The 13,003-nt window shown below is 41.8% G+C and overlaps 1 protein-coding gene across 11 annotated transcripts in view; it reads right to left on the reverse strand.

The window, feature by feature from the left end:
- MITF (melanocyte inducing transcription factor) overlaps window positions 1-13,003 on the reverse strand; it is a 189,319-nt gene that overhangs the window by 83,623 nt on the left and 92,693 nt on the right. Inside the window, exon 1 of one of the 11 annotated variants that reach the window (XM_044451831.1) lies at window positions 2,073-2,207. The exons of the other annotated variants lie outside the window; for them this stretch is intronic. Within the exon in view, the coding sequence (XP_044307766.1) occupies window positions 2,073-2,128 (56 nt within the window). The 5' untranslated portion in view covers window positions 2,129-2,207. Of the gene's footprint in view, window positions 1-2,072; window positions 2,208-13,003 lie in introns of those variants that run through there. 11 annotated transcript variants of the gene reach the window in all.

Here is a 13,003-nt window from a genome sequence, read left to right on the forward strand (position 1 = left end):
CATGATTCAGGTCCCAAAAGTATTAGAGTAAGCTCAGAATATCTCCATCTGTAAACAGCCATTTGTCTGGTCACTTAACTTTTTTTTCTTTCATCTCTCAAAACAATTACAAGGGAAAGTAACTTTTGCATGCATATTTAAAATGCAACTGACTTCTGATCCTGGGGATTGGAAGTGACAGTAAACCATTTGCCCAAGGCCAAATAGTGATTCTCTAAAGATGTGAGCCAGGAAATGTCAAGAGATTGTAAAAACTGGGACTTTGTAAAAAGTCACAAATTTCCAATCTGGTAGATTTCACCAGTGCTTGGCCCTGCTTCACTACTGCCCACCTCCTGTATTGTGAAGGGTGAGGCCAAGCAGGGTGCATTGAAAGCTAAGGGTCAAAGGGGGCAGTGATGAACTTTGAAGTGCAGGCCTTCCTTATGGCAGTCCTTGTAGCTGCACCTCCAAACAGAGCCAAAACTTCAGGTGTGGATCCAGACCAACAGACAAATTCTAGGAGATTCATAAAGCTTAACTTCCATTCAAGACCAAGCCACTCCCAACATACTTTGAATTACAACAGGGAACAATATACTGTTGTTGGGAAAATTCATTCCTCCACAGCTACTGTGAGGATTGTAGCTAAGCTCCGACAGAACAGGGAATTCTGTTGATTCATAAAATCAAGTTCACGAAAAACAAAAAACAGAATCAAATTCAGTCCTTTAGAGGCAAAGATGCACAGAGGGCAATGCATCCTATGACCATAAGAACCAACCAGGCTTGTGTAATTCATTCCAGGTTTATGAAAGTGTGCCTTAGTGGGTTCTAAATCTTCTCTGTGGGTAAGTTCTGGTGTGTGTGTGTGTGGACACATACACAGCACCACAACAATTATGCCAGCATCATCAATATCAAACACTTTTCAAGTTCTTTTGTAAAACAATAAAAATAAAAAATCTACAATCTGCTAAACAAGTGAACCCTGTTTAGTATTTTTCCATTCATCCATCCTGTCTAGCCTTATACACACCTTCACAAGCTGCTGAGCAACAATGCTTTTGCTAATCTAATGAGAGCCTCTCTCATGACCCAAGAACATTCACTAAATAATTATTAAGCTTGAGAGGTAGGTTGCTGGAGATGTGTGTGTGTCTGTGTGTGTGTGTGTGAAGGGGGGAATTCGATAAAATGCTACAGGTTGATTTCCTTGAACGCTTAAGTCACTTACACAGTTTTCAGAACTGGTTGGAAATCTTTTACTGAGTTGTGAAGTAGATATGAAACAGGGAAAACCTGAAAAAGATCATCAAAGAATACTCCAAATTTCTTGTAGGGCCACCAAAGGCATGAGAGAAAGTCACTTTCCTATTTGGCAGGAAGAAATGTCTCAGGAATGACATCTACAGTACCTAACCACCACCAAAACTTTGCGGATTTCTCATTCTTTATACCTTTTCAGCAGTACCCTACATATTACAGTGGAGACCTGCACTGATCTAGAGCCATATTAAATCAAGAAGGCATGGCTTTTGGGTCAGGACCTAAGTCTCTGCTCAAAAGCTCATAACACAACATAATTTAGACTCATTGCTGCAAGCATATTAACTGCAGTGAGCCTTTATGAATCACATACATACGTAAATAAATAAATAAAGTTACTTGCAAAACCCTCCCTCAGATTAGAAACAAACTGTATTATTTTGTGTAACTGTCTCAAGTAGAAAATGCATTGCTATCTAGTGAAAAACTCACCCCCCTCAAAAATGCACTTATCATCTGTTTGCAAGTCCACAACATGTTTAAATCCAAAGACAATGTTTCTTTTTGCCCTTAAATCCATAGTCCTGTAACAACAGCCAATAAACCACTAAAGAGATATGCCACTTATCTGTTTTCCACATTTAAGTTATTATCTTTATCACAGAGTGGCAGACGCAGCTGCTGCATCTTTCAGATACTGAGAAACTAAAACAGCACGGTATGTTTAACCGCTCACCATGGCTTAGTTTTTTTCATAATCATCAGTGTATTCAAACAGTGGGCTCTTTGCACACACACACCCTTCCAAATGAAGTGTCACTTACAGATAGCGGCTTTCAAAGGAGCAAGGCATGAACATCGGAATTCTAAGAGCCTCCATTTCCCCCCCCTTCCTGTTTAAGGTGCTCTGCAAAGCCCTTGGAGAAGAGTCAAAGTCAAATGAAGTCTTGGCACGGGATGTGTCACTAGGGGTGGCTCTTGATAAAGGCCTTGGCAACTCCAATCCAAGCAAAGCTCCGTGCTCGAATGGTGCCCTGTGTCTCTGTATTAGCAGACCTGTTTAATCCAGCACCTACCTGAGTACGAGAAAGAACGTATTTCATTTTACGGGGAGAAGGAGGAGGGAAGAACAAGGAGGTATAGTAGAAGCGAGAGGGCATTTAACAGAATTGTGCTTCTGAAAACAAAGGAGACGCACAGCATTTGTTTCACTCTCAGCTACCACTCAGAGCACAATTTGCTATCATGAGTCCTGACAGTATGGGTAAATATATAAAATCAGAGAATGAAATAGAATTAGGATTATGCTTCTGAAAGAAAAGAAGAGCAAGAATGAATGGCTCAAGTGTTTCTTTCACCTGGTCACTGGGTAAGATAGCAGGAGTTAACCTTCTATGTGTACACTATGTTGAAGTTTTAAGAAACATTTGTGTCACATACCTTACTAGCATGAGCACAGGGGAGACCATCATATGTGAATACCATGCTAACTGTTTGTTGTGGTGCGTCCATGCATGTTTGGGAAAATGGATATAGGCTCTTTGTTTGTTTGTTGGGAGGGTGGCTGGGTGTGTACCAGACAATCAATTTTGTTCTTACTAGTGCTTAAGACCACGAGTTAATTTATGGTTATCTGATATGATTCAGTAAAGCATTAAACATGACTTGATCACCATTTTGTGGATTTCGCACTATTTTTACAGGAGTTCTGACGCTGTATTGCTCTATAACCTCTGTATTGTGCATTAATGAATCTTGAGCATTTTTGCAATCATTAACAAAGATTTGAATCACTAATCTACACTGGGGAAGGGGTGCCTTTGGCAGAGTGGAGAAAGTCCATCCTCTTACTTCTGAAGGCTAGAGATGTGGCCAACCTTCTTTACTAGATGGGGCAGCCACAATTCCAGGCAGTATTTCAAAGAACTACAAGTGAAATCATTGCCTTACACCCAAACAGAAACTTGCTTACACCTTACACCTTGTTTCAAATCCTAATTGTCTGTGGAACAGAATGTACTGGCATCAGTCCTGTCATATTCTGTCATGGGCAGAGGATTCAGGTGCAAAGCATACTGGCTGCAGAGGATCTGAATTTAATACCTTTTTTCTTATTTAAGGACTTTGCCATCATCAGAATCTTAATGTAAAGGGAAGCGTTGCACAATCACTTAAAGGTAATTAATAGCAAAAGTCATGTCAGCAAAAGAATACACTATGTTCTAGAAAGAATCTTGGCTGGGCAATGGTGGGTGGATACCACTTGAGGGAAAACATCTGCCCCTTAACAAACAAACACAATTTGTCCTAGTCTAAAAATAAGTCTACACACAACCAGAAGCTTAAAAATGTTTTCTTCAAAAGTTCTCAGCTGATCTGGACTAGCATTTACAGATTTGGCTACAACCTGCATGTCTCTCACACAGGGTTATCAACAGCGATGTTAAAGGAAGTCATAGCTGCACGGGAAGCTGCCTTATACTGAAGAAGCCATCGATCTATGTAAGCCCAGTATTGTTGACATTGGTTTGCATGATCACCACTTAAGACATGTTGGGCTGTGACATGTGCCAGTGACCATTGTGAATATTCAAGCTGCGGGAGGTGGGTTCTCTGAATGATGTGCAAGCAGCCACAGCTTGTCTACGGTCAACAAACAATCCTTAACCCAGAGCCTTTTCTTGGGCAGGAGGTGGGTTGTTAACCACAGCTCACCTAGCATCAGGTTTGCCCTTCATGAAAACGTGTGCCACCCATCCACCGTGGCTGCACCGGAGCACCAGTATGTGCAGCAACTCAATCACATACCAATAAATGATGGTGGAGTGAGGCAATCATGCAAGCTGCTCCTCTGATGTGCAGCTGCTCTCTGGGACTGCAGGCAGGAGTTTTTCCAGCATTACTTGACAATGCAGCCAATTGAACCTGGGACTGTCAGTATGCAGGGAAACGATATGTTAAGCTGGCCTTCAAACACATAGTTTAAATTAGCTCAATTCTACAAGTAGCTTGTGTGTTATTTTGTACGATCACCTAGTGTTACACATTTTTCAGGACATGTCGATTTCATTTTAGAAATTTTTATTTCAACTGAGATTCTCAGCATGGTGAGCAGCAGAAGACAAACTGATATGACTGGGGATCCAATACTAGAGTTGCTTGACTATCTCAACAAGTTATTTTGTTAAGCTTTTTTAGAGCACTTCAAAACATGGCTTTTCTATGAGTGACTATTTATGAAAAGCCATATTTGCAAGAATACTAAACATCTAGTACAACACAGAAAATAATGAAACCATCGAAAATGTGAAAAATTAAAATATTCTGATGATTATCAGTGTAGTACTCTACAGTTCAGAAAATGCTAGTAGCTTCTTAGAATAAAACTGCACAAATTGGCAAAAGGTACCTATTATACCTAACAAAGATGAGCTTATGAAAGAAATTGACTCTGGGGAGATGTATTGCAATTGTGCAAGGAATAATGCTAACAAAATAAAGCTTGAAACTGGGGCTTTACAACCAACAGCCCATAGGTGGCTCCCCAGGCCTTAAATACAGTCTCCTGCTGGTAGCCTGATCACCCAGGCATTGCTGCCCAAGAACTGATCTTCCACCTGCACTGGACTCCAAATGGTGTTGTTACTGTTCTCCCAGGTCAGGGTAGAGGGCTATAACTGAAAAGCCCCATGGGGAATCTCAGAAATGACGTTTCAAAATTAGAACATTTCCTTTCTGTGCTCATGAAACTGTGCATATGAGACAGGGTTGTGGCATAAGTGTGGGAGGTGGGGTGTTTTAAGGGGTTATCTGGATTCCCCCACCCTAGTGGTGCTTGGGCCCTGCAAGAGAGAAAAAGGTGAAAACATCAGAGAGAAGGCTTGAAGTCCTCTCTGGTAACACAATAAATTTGCTCTACATTTGTTCCTCACTGCTGCTTTATTTTAAAATGAAAATAAAGATGGGGGTCCTGCCGCAAAGCTCTAGCTCCCTTGTCTAGCTGGCCATTTGCCTGAACCATCCAATGCTAGCAAAATTTTGACTGTAGCTGTGTGATCTCTTTTAGAGAGGTTCATCCTCTATTTGAAGTTCTGCCAGAGGGCTGTCCTCTGTTTCAAAGGCAGCCTTATGTCAATGGGTTGTCATGTCCACGTCCAGCTAGGTCTTGAAGGAAGATCTGAGTCCTGAAGTTGTCCATCAGGACCACCTGGACCACAAGCTGAGCAGGTGACATGGCACTTGATTACAGCTTTCCACACAATGGTGAGATGCAATGTAATCCTGTTTAAGTTATACTGATTATTTCTAAATTTACAGATACATATACAGTATCAATTAGCATGTGCACATTTTATATAAATCAGTGTCCTCTTTTGCCTTTTCATTTGGTGATGCAGGTCCTCTTATATTGGAAATTCACAAATGACCACCTCCTCGCTCTATATAAAAGGGGAGTTAACTAAGAAGCTAAAGAACTGCAATTATAAATTTAGCAGTTTATTGTACAGTTGTATCAACCACTGACTGGGTTCAGATGACATTTAATCCATGACAAGCTACAACAATAATGGGTGGCAAGTTGAATATGCAACTTCTCCTCAGGGGTTGTCTTGTCAGGTGAACCCTATTGAGTTTAAGTTACAGGAAGGTTAAACAACTTTCAGATAATTCCCAAACCAGCCATAGACCATATGAGGGTTGTTTAATTTTTACATAATCTATACTCACTTGGTTCACATGACAACTCCAAGAAAGGCAACTGAACATTCTCACTGCGGATTAAATAACCCATGGTAGGTTTTAGTGTTGTGAAAACATGCCCACTGTGAAGTCTTCTTTTACTTCAAAGACCAATTGGCCCCATGTGGTTTCTTAACAATTGCTCTGTATTCATTGCATGATGCTTCTGTATTTATAATTATGGCTATTAGAACACATCCATGATTTCCTGTTACCCTTAGCTTTTAGGAAATGGCCTCTTTTTAATCAGAGGTAGAATTTCTACCTGTGTAGCAAAGATGGTCCCAACATTTGGAAGTTCACACCACAATAAATCATATGTGGATCCAGCTATTTGTGTTGATTCAAAATACTTTCTACTGTGTATGGAACTTGTTTACACAATTGAAGCCTTCGGACCATACCAGTACAGCATCTGCATTTATTTAAACTGCTTACATATAACATGATATGCCACTTAGACACCATTTAAAACACTTTGATCCAGTCACGTGACTTTAATTCATTCAACTGTGCTGGCATCTCCATTTTTGGATGAGATTTGTGACATCAGAAAAGGAAAAGAGTTATCCCATTCTTAATTGCTTTTTTGCCTCAGAATTAGTCTCAGCAAAGGAGGGTCTGGGATCAGCAAAGTTGCTACCATAAACTCCTTTCATGGATGGACCAGCTTCTATGTGAGGACCCAGTGACTAGAACTCATCATGTGTTAATCCAGCCCTGCTTGAAAACAGCCTGGAGGCAGGAATTCCATTTGACCAGATGCTTTTCTTTCCCTTGTAGTCATGCTTGGGAGATGGTCTTGAGCACAGACCCTCCTCTGCCGAGTCTGCCTCTGGCTTCTCACAAAGGAATATCCCTCCAATAGGACAAGTCAGCTCTGATCCAAGGTTAGCTCTGGCTGTAGTAGAAGAGGAACAAGTGCATCCTCCTGACTGTGAAAGCAGGCAAAGACGAGTTCCTAACACCCCAACAGTCCAAAACTTAGCTAGGCCCTAAAACAATTTCTTCAGCCTGGGTCTCTTCAGCCTGGAGAAGGAGACTCAGAAGGGATCTGTTGGCGACATACAGGTATGTGAGGGGGTGTCACACGGACGTGGGTAGAGACCTGTTCTCCCCTGCAGAGGAAGGCAGGATGCACTCCAATGGAGCAAAGCTCAGGGAGCCAAGGTTCCCTTTAGATGCCAGGAAGCACTTCCTGACAGTTAGGACACCGAGGGTGTGGAATGGGCTTCCACGAGAGGTCGTTAAGGCCCCATCGGTGCGGGTGTTCAAGGATAGGCTGGACGTGCACATGGTGGACATGTTTTGAGTGGAGCCGGCTGGAGCCAGGGGTCAGACTAGATGGCCCAGGAAACCCCTTCTGACTCACTCTGTTTCTATGTTTCTATTTCTGAACAGGATTATTCCCGAGACCACAGTTCAAAGAAAGGCATGTCGGCAGATCACATCTGCGTTGACTTGTAGTTTCCTACACATCATTCCAATGTCAGAAAGAACTTTTCCCACAGCAAAAACGTCCTCTTCCGCTCAAATGAAGGGGACAACTAAATAAGCCAATGCTTCTGTGCCGCCATTTTATTTTCTTTGGTTTTCAAGATAGCATTACCAACAAGAAGGCACAATTCCTTGCTATTTTGCTATAAGACAAAGTCATAAGAAAGCTGGAATAAGGCTATTGGAGGTTGCAATACTGTATGTGCCAAAAGCACTCTTGGTTCATATGAAATAATATCTAATCACATTAGACCAACAAACAGTGGGAACAAAGAGCTTTGACAGAATCTCTCTAGAGAGCCGTTCCTTCATCTACTCACAGCATTCTGTTATTTATGATTTTGGCAGGGTGATCACTCACACTTTACCAAAATGAGGAAATGGATCACCAGAAAGGCAGCAGGGGGTGAGGAGCAGAATGCAGCTTTGCATACATTGGCTTATATGTATAGGTACACATTTATAATGGAAATTATTCTAATTAAGACAGAAATGAGAAGACTGTGGGGAGATGTGCTTGCTCCAGCCATGGCTGACTTGCAAAGTGTTGAGGGCAACTTCTAGGGCTCCTGCTCTTCTTTTGTAGGGCTATTTCCAAACCAAACTTGGTGTTCACAGCCCTTTTAAAAAAGGACACAGAAAAGCATCCTTTGTGAATTGGACAAGTAGCCACTGTACTTAAAGCATCATCCCAGTATTAGCAACAGTATCCTCTGGGCATAGTAATTGCTTCTACCACTTCTCTTTCTCCCAGTAATCAAAGACACTTCAATCAACATGATCCGTGTCAGAAATACAATCATGCCGGAGTGTAGTTCAGTGGGTTGTGAAATAAATGTTGCTACAGCCAAACTATTAGTCAACATCTAATATTCTTCATCCCTCAGTGTCCGAAGAAGGCTTGAAAGAGAATATAATGGATTTCAACAAACGTTATCCCAGTTGCCTATCTTGCCAATGGGACAGAGTCTAACAGTCTACACAGCTTGTTTGATTTCTTCATTTGTTTTTTAAAAAAGAGGCATAGCTGGAACAATTCATATATGGCAATGATGAAAAGCCCTTTTGTAGCTAAAACACTGGGGAAATTGTTTGCCTCACCTCCCATATATAAAGATTGATCCTGTAGCTTTGCCAAGTCATGATGCTTTTGCGTTAGTTACTACGTAAGTCCCCAAGAGGGCAATTTTAACTTACGTACCTGACCTTTTGTGGAGAAGAGTATAGTGGAAGCATTGCTGCATCTTGCTAGCGGGGTTTTTCGTCCTATTTACACGGTTAGATTTATGCAAGAACAATAACAACTGGAGTAGTTGTAGTAAAGCACCCGTCAAATGAAGGGAAATGAAACATGCATTCTATTTATACAGCACCAAAGAGATATCTGATTCTGTATGGTAAGTCTAAAGCCCAAAATGGTTCAGCCTTTGTACATTAAACTGCAAATCTGCTTGATTACTTATTCCCCAGTCACCTTTGCATGGTGATTATACAATACAGAAATGCAATATGTACTGATGTTTCTCCTGTGGGTATTCCAAATGATTTGCAGAGTTTCTGTGCCAGAAATTGAGGCCTCTTGGAAGACCTCCAGCCACAACGCAATCTCCATGCTTATGTCAGATATTTCTAGAGATACTTCTGGTGGTGGTGTGAAAACTTCCCATCTCATCCTGGTTAGTAGTACTAGACATTCCAACACAAAAAGAACAAGAGAGAGAGAGAAGGGTGGGGAGAGGGCAGCATCAAAATAACCCAGAAGAGATGCCCAAAACATGCTAAACAAAAGACTGAAAGTTCCCCACTGAACTATGATGAAATATTTGAGGGGATGATAATTTTTAATGAAGAAAGATTGCTTCTAAAGTTTCCAACAGCTTCTGTACATGAGGCATTTATGGACTGCTCAGCATTTCTCACTCATGATAGTTTGTGGGTGCTTTGTTTGATGCCGTCATCCTCCAAGGCCTTCCCCATGCTTTCCAATCATTTCTGAGGCTTTTTTTCATTGGAGTGTAGAAAGTGTAGTATTGTCTGCAAACAGTGGAATGAACCACTGTGAGAAGTTCATGTACTTTTGCAACTCTACTGTACCACAGCCTCACTTTGAAGAAGAATGCTATCAATGGCTCCTAGTCCTGAAGGCTACATGTGATCTCCAGTAGCAGAGACAGCAGCTGGGTTCACATTTCTGAATAAGCAATCCTGCATGATTTCCATGGTGCATGTTTTTTTGCCTGAATGTGCCTAACAGACAACCAAGTGAATTCTAAGCTAGCATGGCTTTCATCCTCCTCACTCAGTCCTCTTGCTGTTGGCATGTATCCCATCAGCCACCACATCTGAAATTCAATCCCATGTTGGATGAATGGAGCAGCTCCTGCAGCAACAACTGCTTCTTCTAGAACACTCCCCAGGACCATAAAAATCACAATGCCAGGTTTGGAGGACCAGAAAAACAATGATGAAGTATGGAAACCACAGGTCAGACCACTGTTCATTTTCATAGTTTCCACACCACATGACAGGGTTCAAATGACACAACAGACCATCCTCTGCAGGACACTACCATGGGTTGGTGCGGGCCTGCCCATGTGTATCTTGTTGAACACAAGTTGCTGGGGAACTTGGGCAGGAGGGTACTGTTACATTCATGTACTACTTGTGGGAACCTGCGAGTAAGTAGCTGGCTACTCTGCGAACAGAATCATAGATAAGATGGGCCACTACTCTGATCCAGCATGTCTTTGCTTATGTTTTTATGTTCTTAAAGAAAGAAGAAACCCCAGAGTAAAACATATGAAAAGGAGCCACTCTTGATCCCACAAAGTGACAGGTAAAGTGACAGGCTAAAAGCCTCAGGTAAAGAAGTCCTGAATAGAAGTAACTCATAACATGTCCTAATAGTCAATAAGCCCTGATGCCAGTGGGGGCTTTTATTACTATTCCTAACAGCTACATATAGGCTGAGTTTTAAGAGAATCACAGGATTTCAATCTTAACCCTCAATGTGTTACACATCCTGTGCAGATCACAGCTACATGCACTTATTTCTGATTAAGGGGAAAAAACCAGACATAGAAACATTCTATGTATTAAACATAACTTTTTGTTTGACTCACAGAACTCTGGCACCCAAGGCAGAAAGGTAATCTTTAAAGCCCTATAGAATCTGGGACGACATTCTGGGGAAAATGTCTCCCTATATCAGCTTGTGTTATCAGCTAAGGTCAGAATCTAGAATGCATTGCTTTGTGTTCCCTCACTACAGCACATGATTAGAACGGAAACAATCAGAAGCAGGGCATTAACTGCTGTGACTCCTCTTAGAGCCTGAATAAATGTTGCTCACAAATAAATGCATGACCAAAATAGGCTAAATTAGTCCACGGGCACAGGAAAATACCCTACAGTGTGTTGCTTATCAGCTTTTACCATATGATTAACTTCCACCTAGAATGCTGAAAGATCCTCCAATGCTCAAATGCCACCATACACCATCACAAAGGCACTTTCACATGTTCATTCCGACACCCACACTTGTAGACCTCGTAACTCGGCTTTTGAGCACATCCAAAGTGGGCCAATGTTTTTCTCCTGCATACTCCTGCTCATAATGAATAATAGTGGTGAATGCAAACAGAAAGAGTAGTAAAATGGAGCCCCTTCAGAACAAGAAGACGCTATCAGCTAGCTTAGCGAATCCCTGACCTTTGCAGATACACACAAACAACAACAGCTAAAACCCCTCAAGGGCAACTCTAACCACCAAACCCTATCCCAGTGAGGCGTGAGAACGTTCAGCACCACAGTACATGGTGTGTTCATTGCAAAAGAAAATAGAAAAGCAGTACTCACAGAAGAAATGAATGGTATGCCAGACAAGGGCATGGGATAAAAATTGAGGATAAACATTTTACAAAACCTGTGCCTGTTCTTTTAGCTCATTAATATGTAGGTACTTAACATGGTATGCCTTTCTTCACCACTGAGGTTTTATGGATAAGGTCAGTGCATGTTTTACCTGAAATGTGTGTTGTTGATTTGCAAAAGCAACCTAGGACTAAGTAGCTATAAATGTTCAGAAGAATCAACAGCACTAAACAAGAAGAACGTATCATTCTAGAATTGTGTGACTCAGATGGAGCAAGAGGCACAACTGAACTGCACCCAACCATTCCGTTTTTCAGAATGAAGGTTGGTCACTACTTCTTACCAGAGTGCTACACTTTATCCTACCATTGACTCATTCAGTCTCAGTCACCAATTGGAAACACTGCCCAATGAGCAGAGACTGAGAGAACTGTTCATGTTCAGCCTTGAGAAGCGAAGACAGAGAGAGGACAAAATATCCCTCTCTAAGTACCTCAAAGGCTGTCACCAAGGGGAAGGTCAAGATCTCTTCTCACTGATACCAGAGTGTAAGACACAGAATAACCAATTCAAGCTGTGATAACTCAGATTCAGGCTAGATATCAGGAAAAGCTTCCTCACTGTCAGAGCAATACGACAGCGGAACCAGGTGCCTAGAGAGGTGGTGGGCTCTCCTTCACTAGAGATATTCAAAAAGAAACTAGACAGCCATCTGGGTGGAATGGTGTAAATTGGTGTCCTGCAATTTACCCAGGTTGGGCCCAATGGCCTTCATGGCTCTTTCCAACTCTACTGTTCTATGATTCTATGAAACTGAGTCTAGACTACAGACCTCGTAGGAACAAGACCAGGCCTAATTTTTGAATATTGCTATTTACCCATCCTTTGTCTCTTATTTCACCTGGTTCTGGAGAACTCAACATATTTCACAATCTTTCACTGCATTTTAGTTGGTCCTAACAAAGATTTTCAAGTCATTTTCCTGAATATTGCTGCAACTGTTGTTGTTATTTTAACTCATGGACCAGCATGGCTGTCTTTGTGCTTGTTTATGTTCTAGCTGTATGGCTGGATTTTACCTTTAGATGTGAAATGTATGCCCATGTGTATTAGATATGTGAAGAAGTTGTACTGCTATCAGTGAAAGCTGTCATGCATACACCTCAGTAAAGGTAAACCAAATATCCCCATATTTTTCCATGTTGTATAATGTTGAAAGCATCAATGTGCTTCCAGACACATGCTGTGCTGCAGCCTACACATTTATTCTCAGTGGCCATTTTGGAAGGCCAACACGTCCCCACCCCCTCGCAGCTAGCACAGAAAGAAATGGGCCAGCCCCCACCCCCAGGTCACAACTGGGCATCAGAGGAGGAAAAAGACATCTGCTGGGGAGCTGGGAGGGAATATGTTGATTCCAAGCAGCCTTTTTCCACCCAGGGCTAAATCTAGACAGCCAAACATAGCCATCTAGAGGAAATGCAGGTGCAAGGTTATGTGGTGATGCCTAACCTGTTGCACTGGATGCTTGCCAGTTTCTGGCTTACAAGCATCTACTGCAGCGGCAGTAGGATTGTGCCCTTAAGATTTAAGCCTCCATTTGGAGGAGAGATTGCTTTCTATCTAGGCACCAAAACAAACAGGC

This window comes from Varanus komodoensis, unplaced genomic scaffold (assembly GCF_004798865.1).
Source record: "Varanus komodoensis strain SLA01 unplaced genomic scaffold, ASM479886v1 scaffold6_4, whole genome shotgun sequence".
Lineage (NCBI taxonomy): Eukaryota > Metazoa > Chordata > Lepidosauria > Squamata > Varanidae > Varanus > Varanus komodoensis.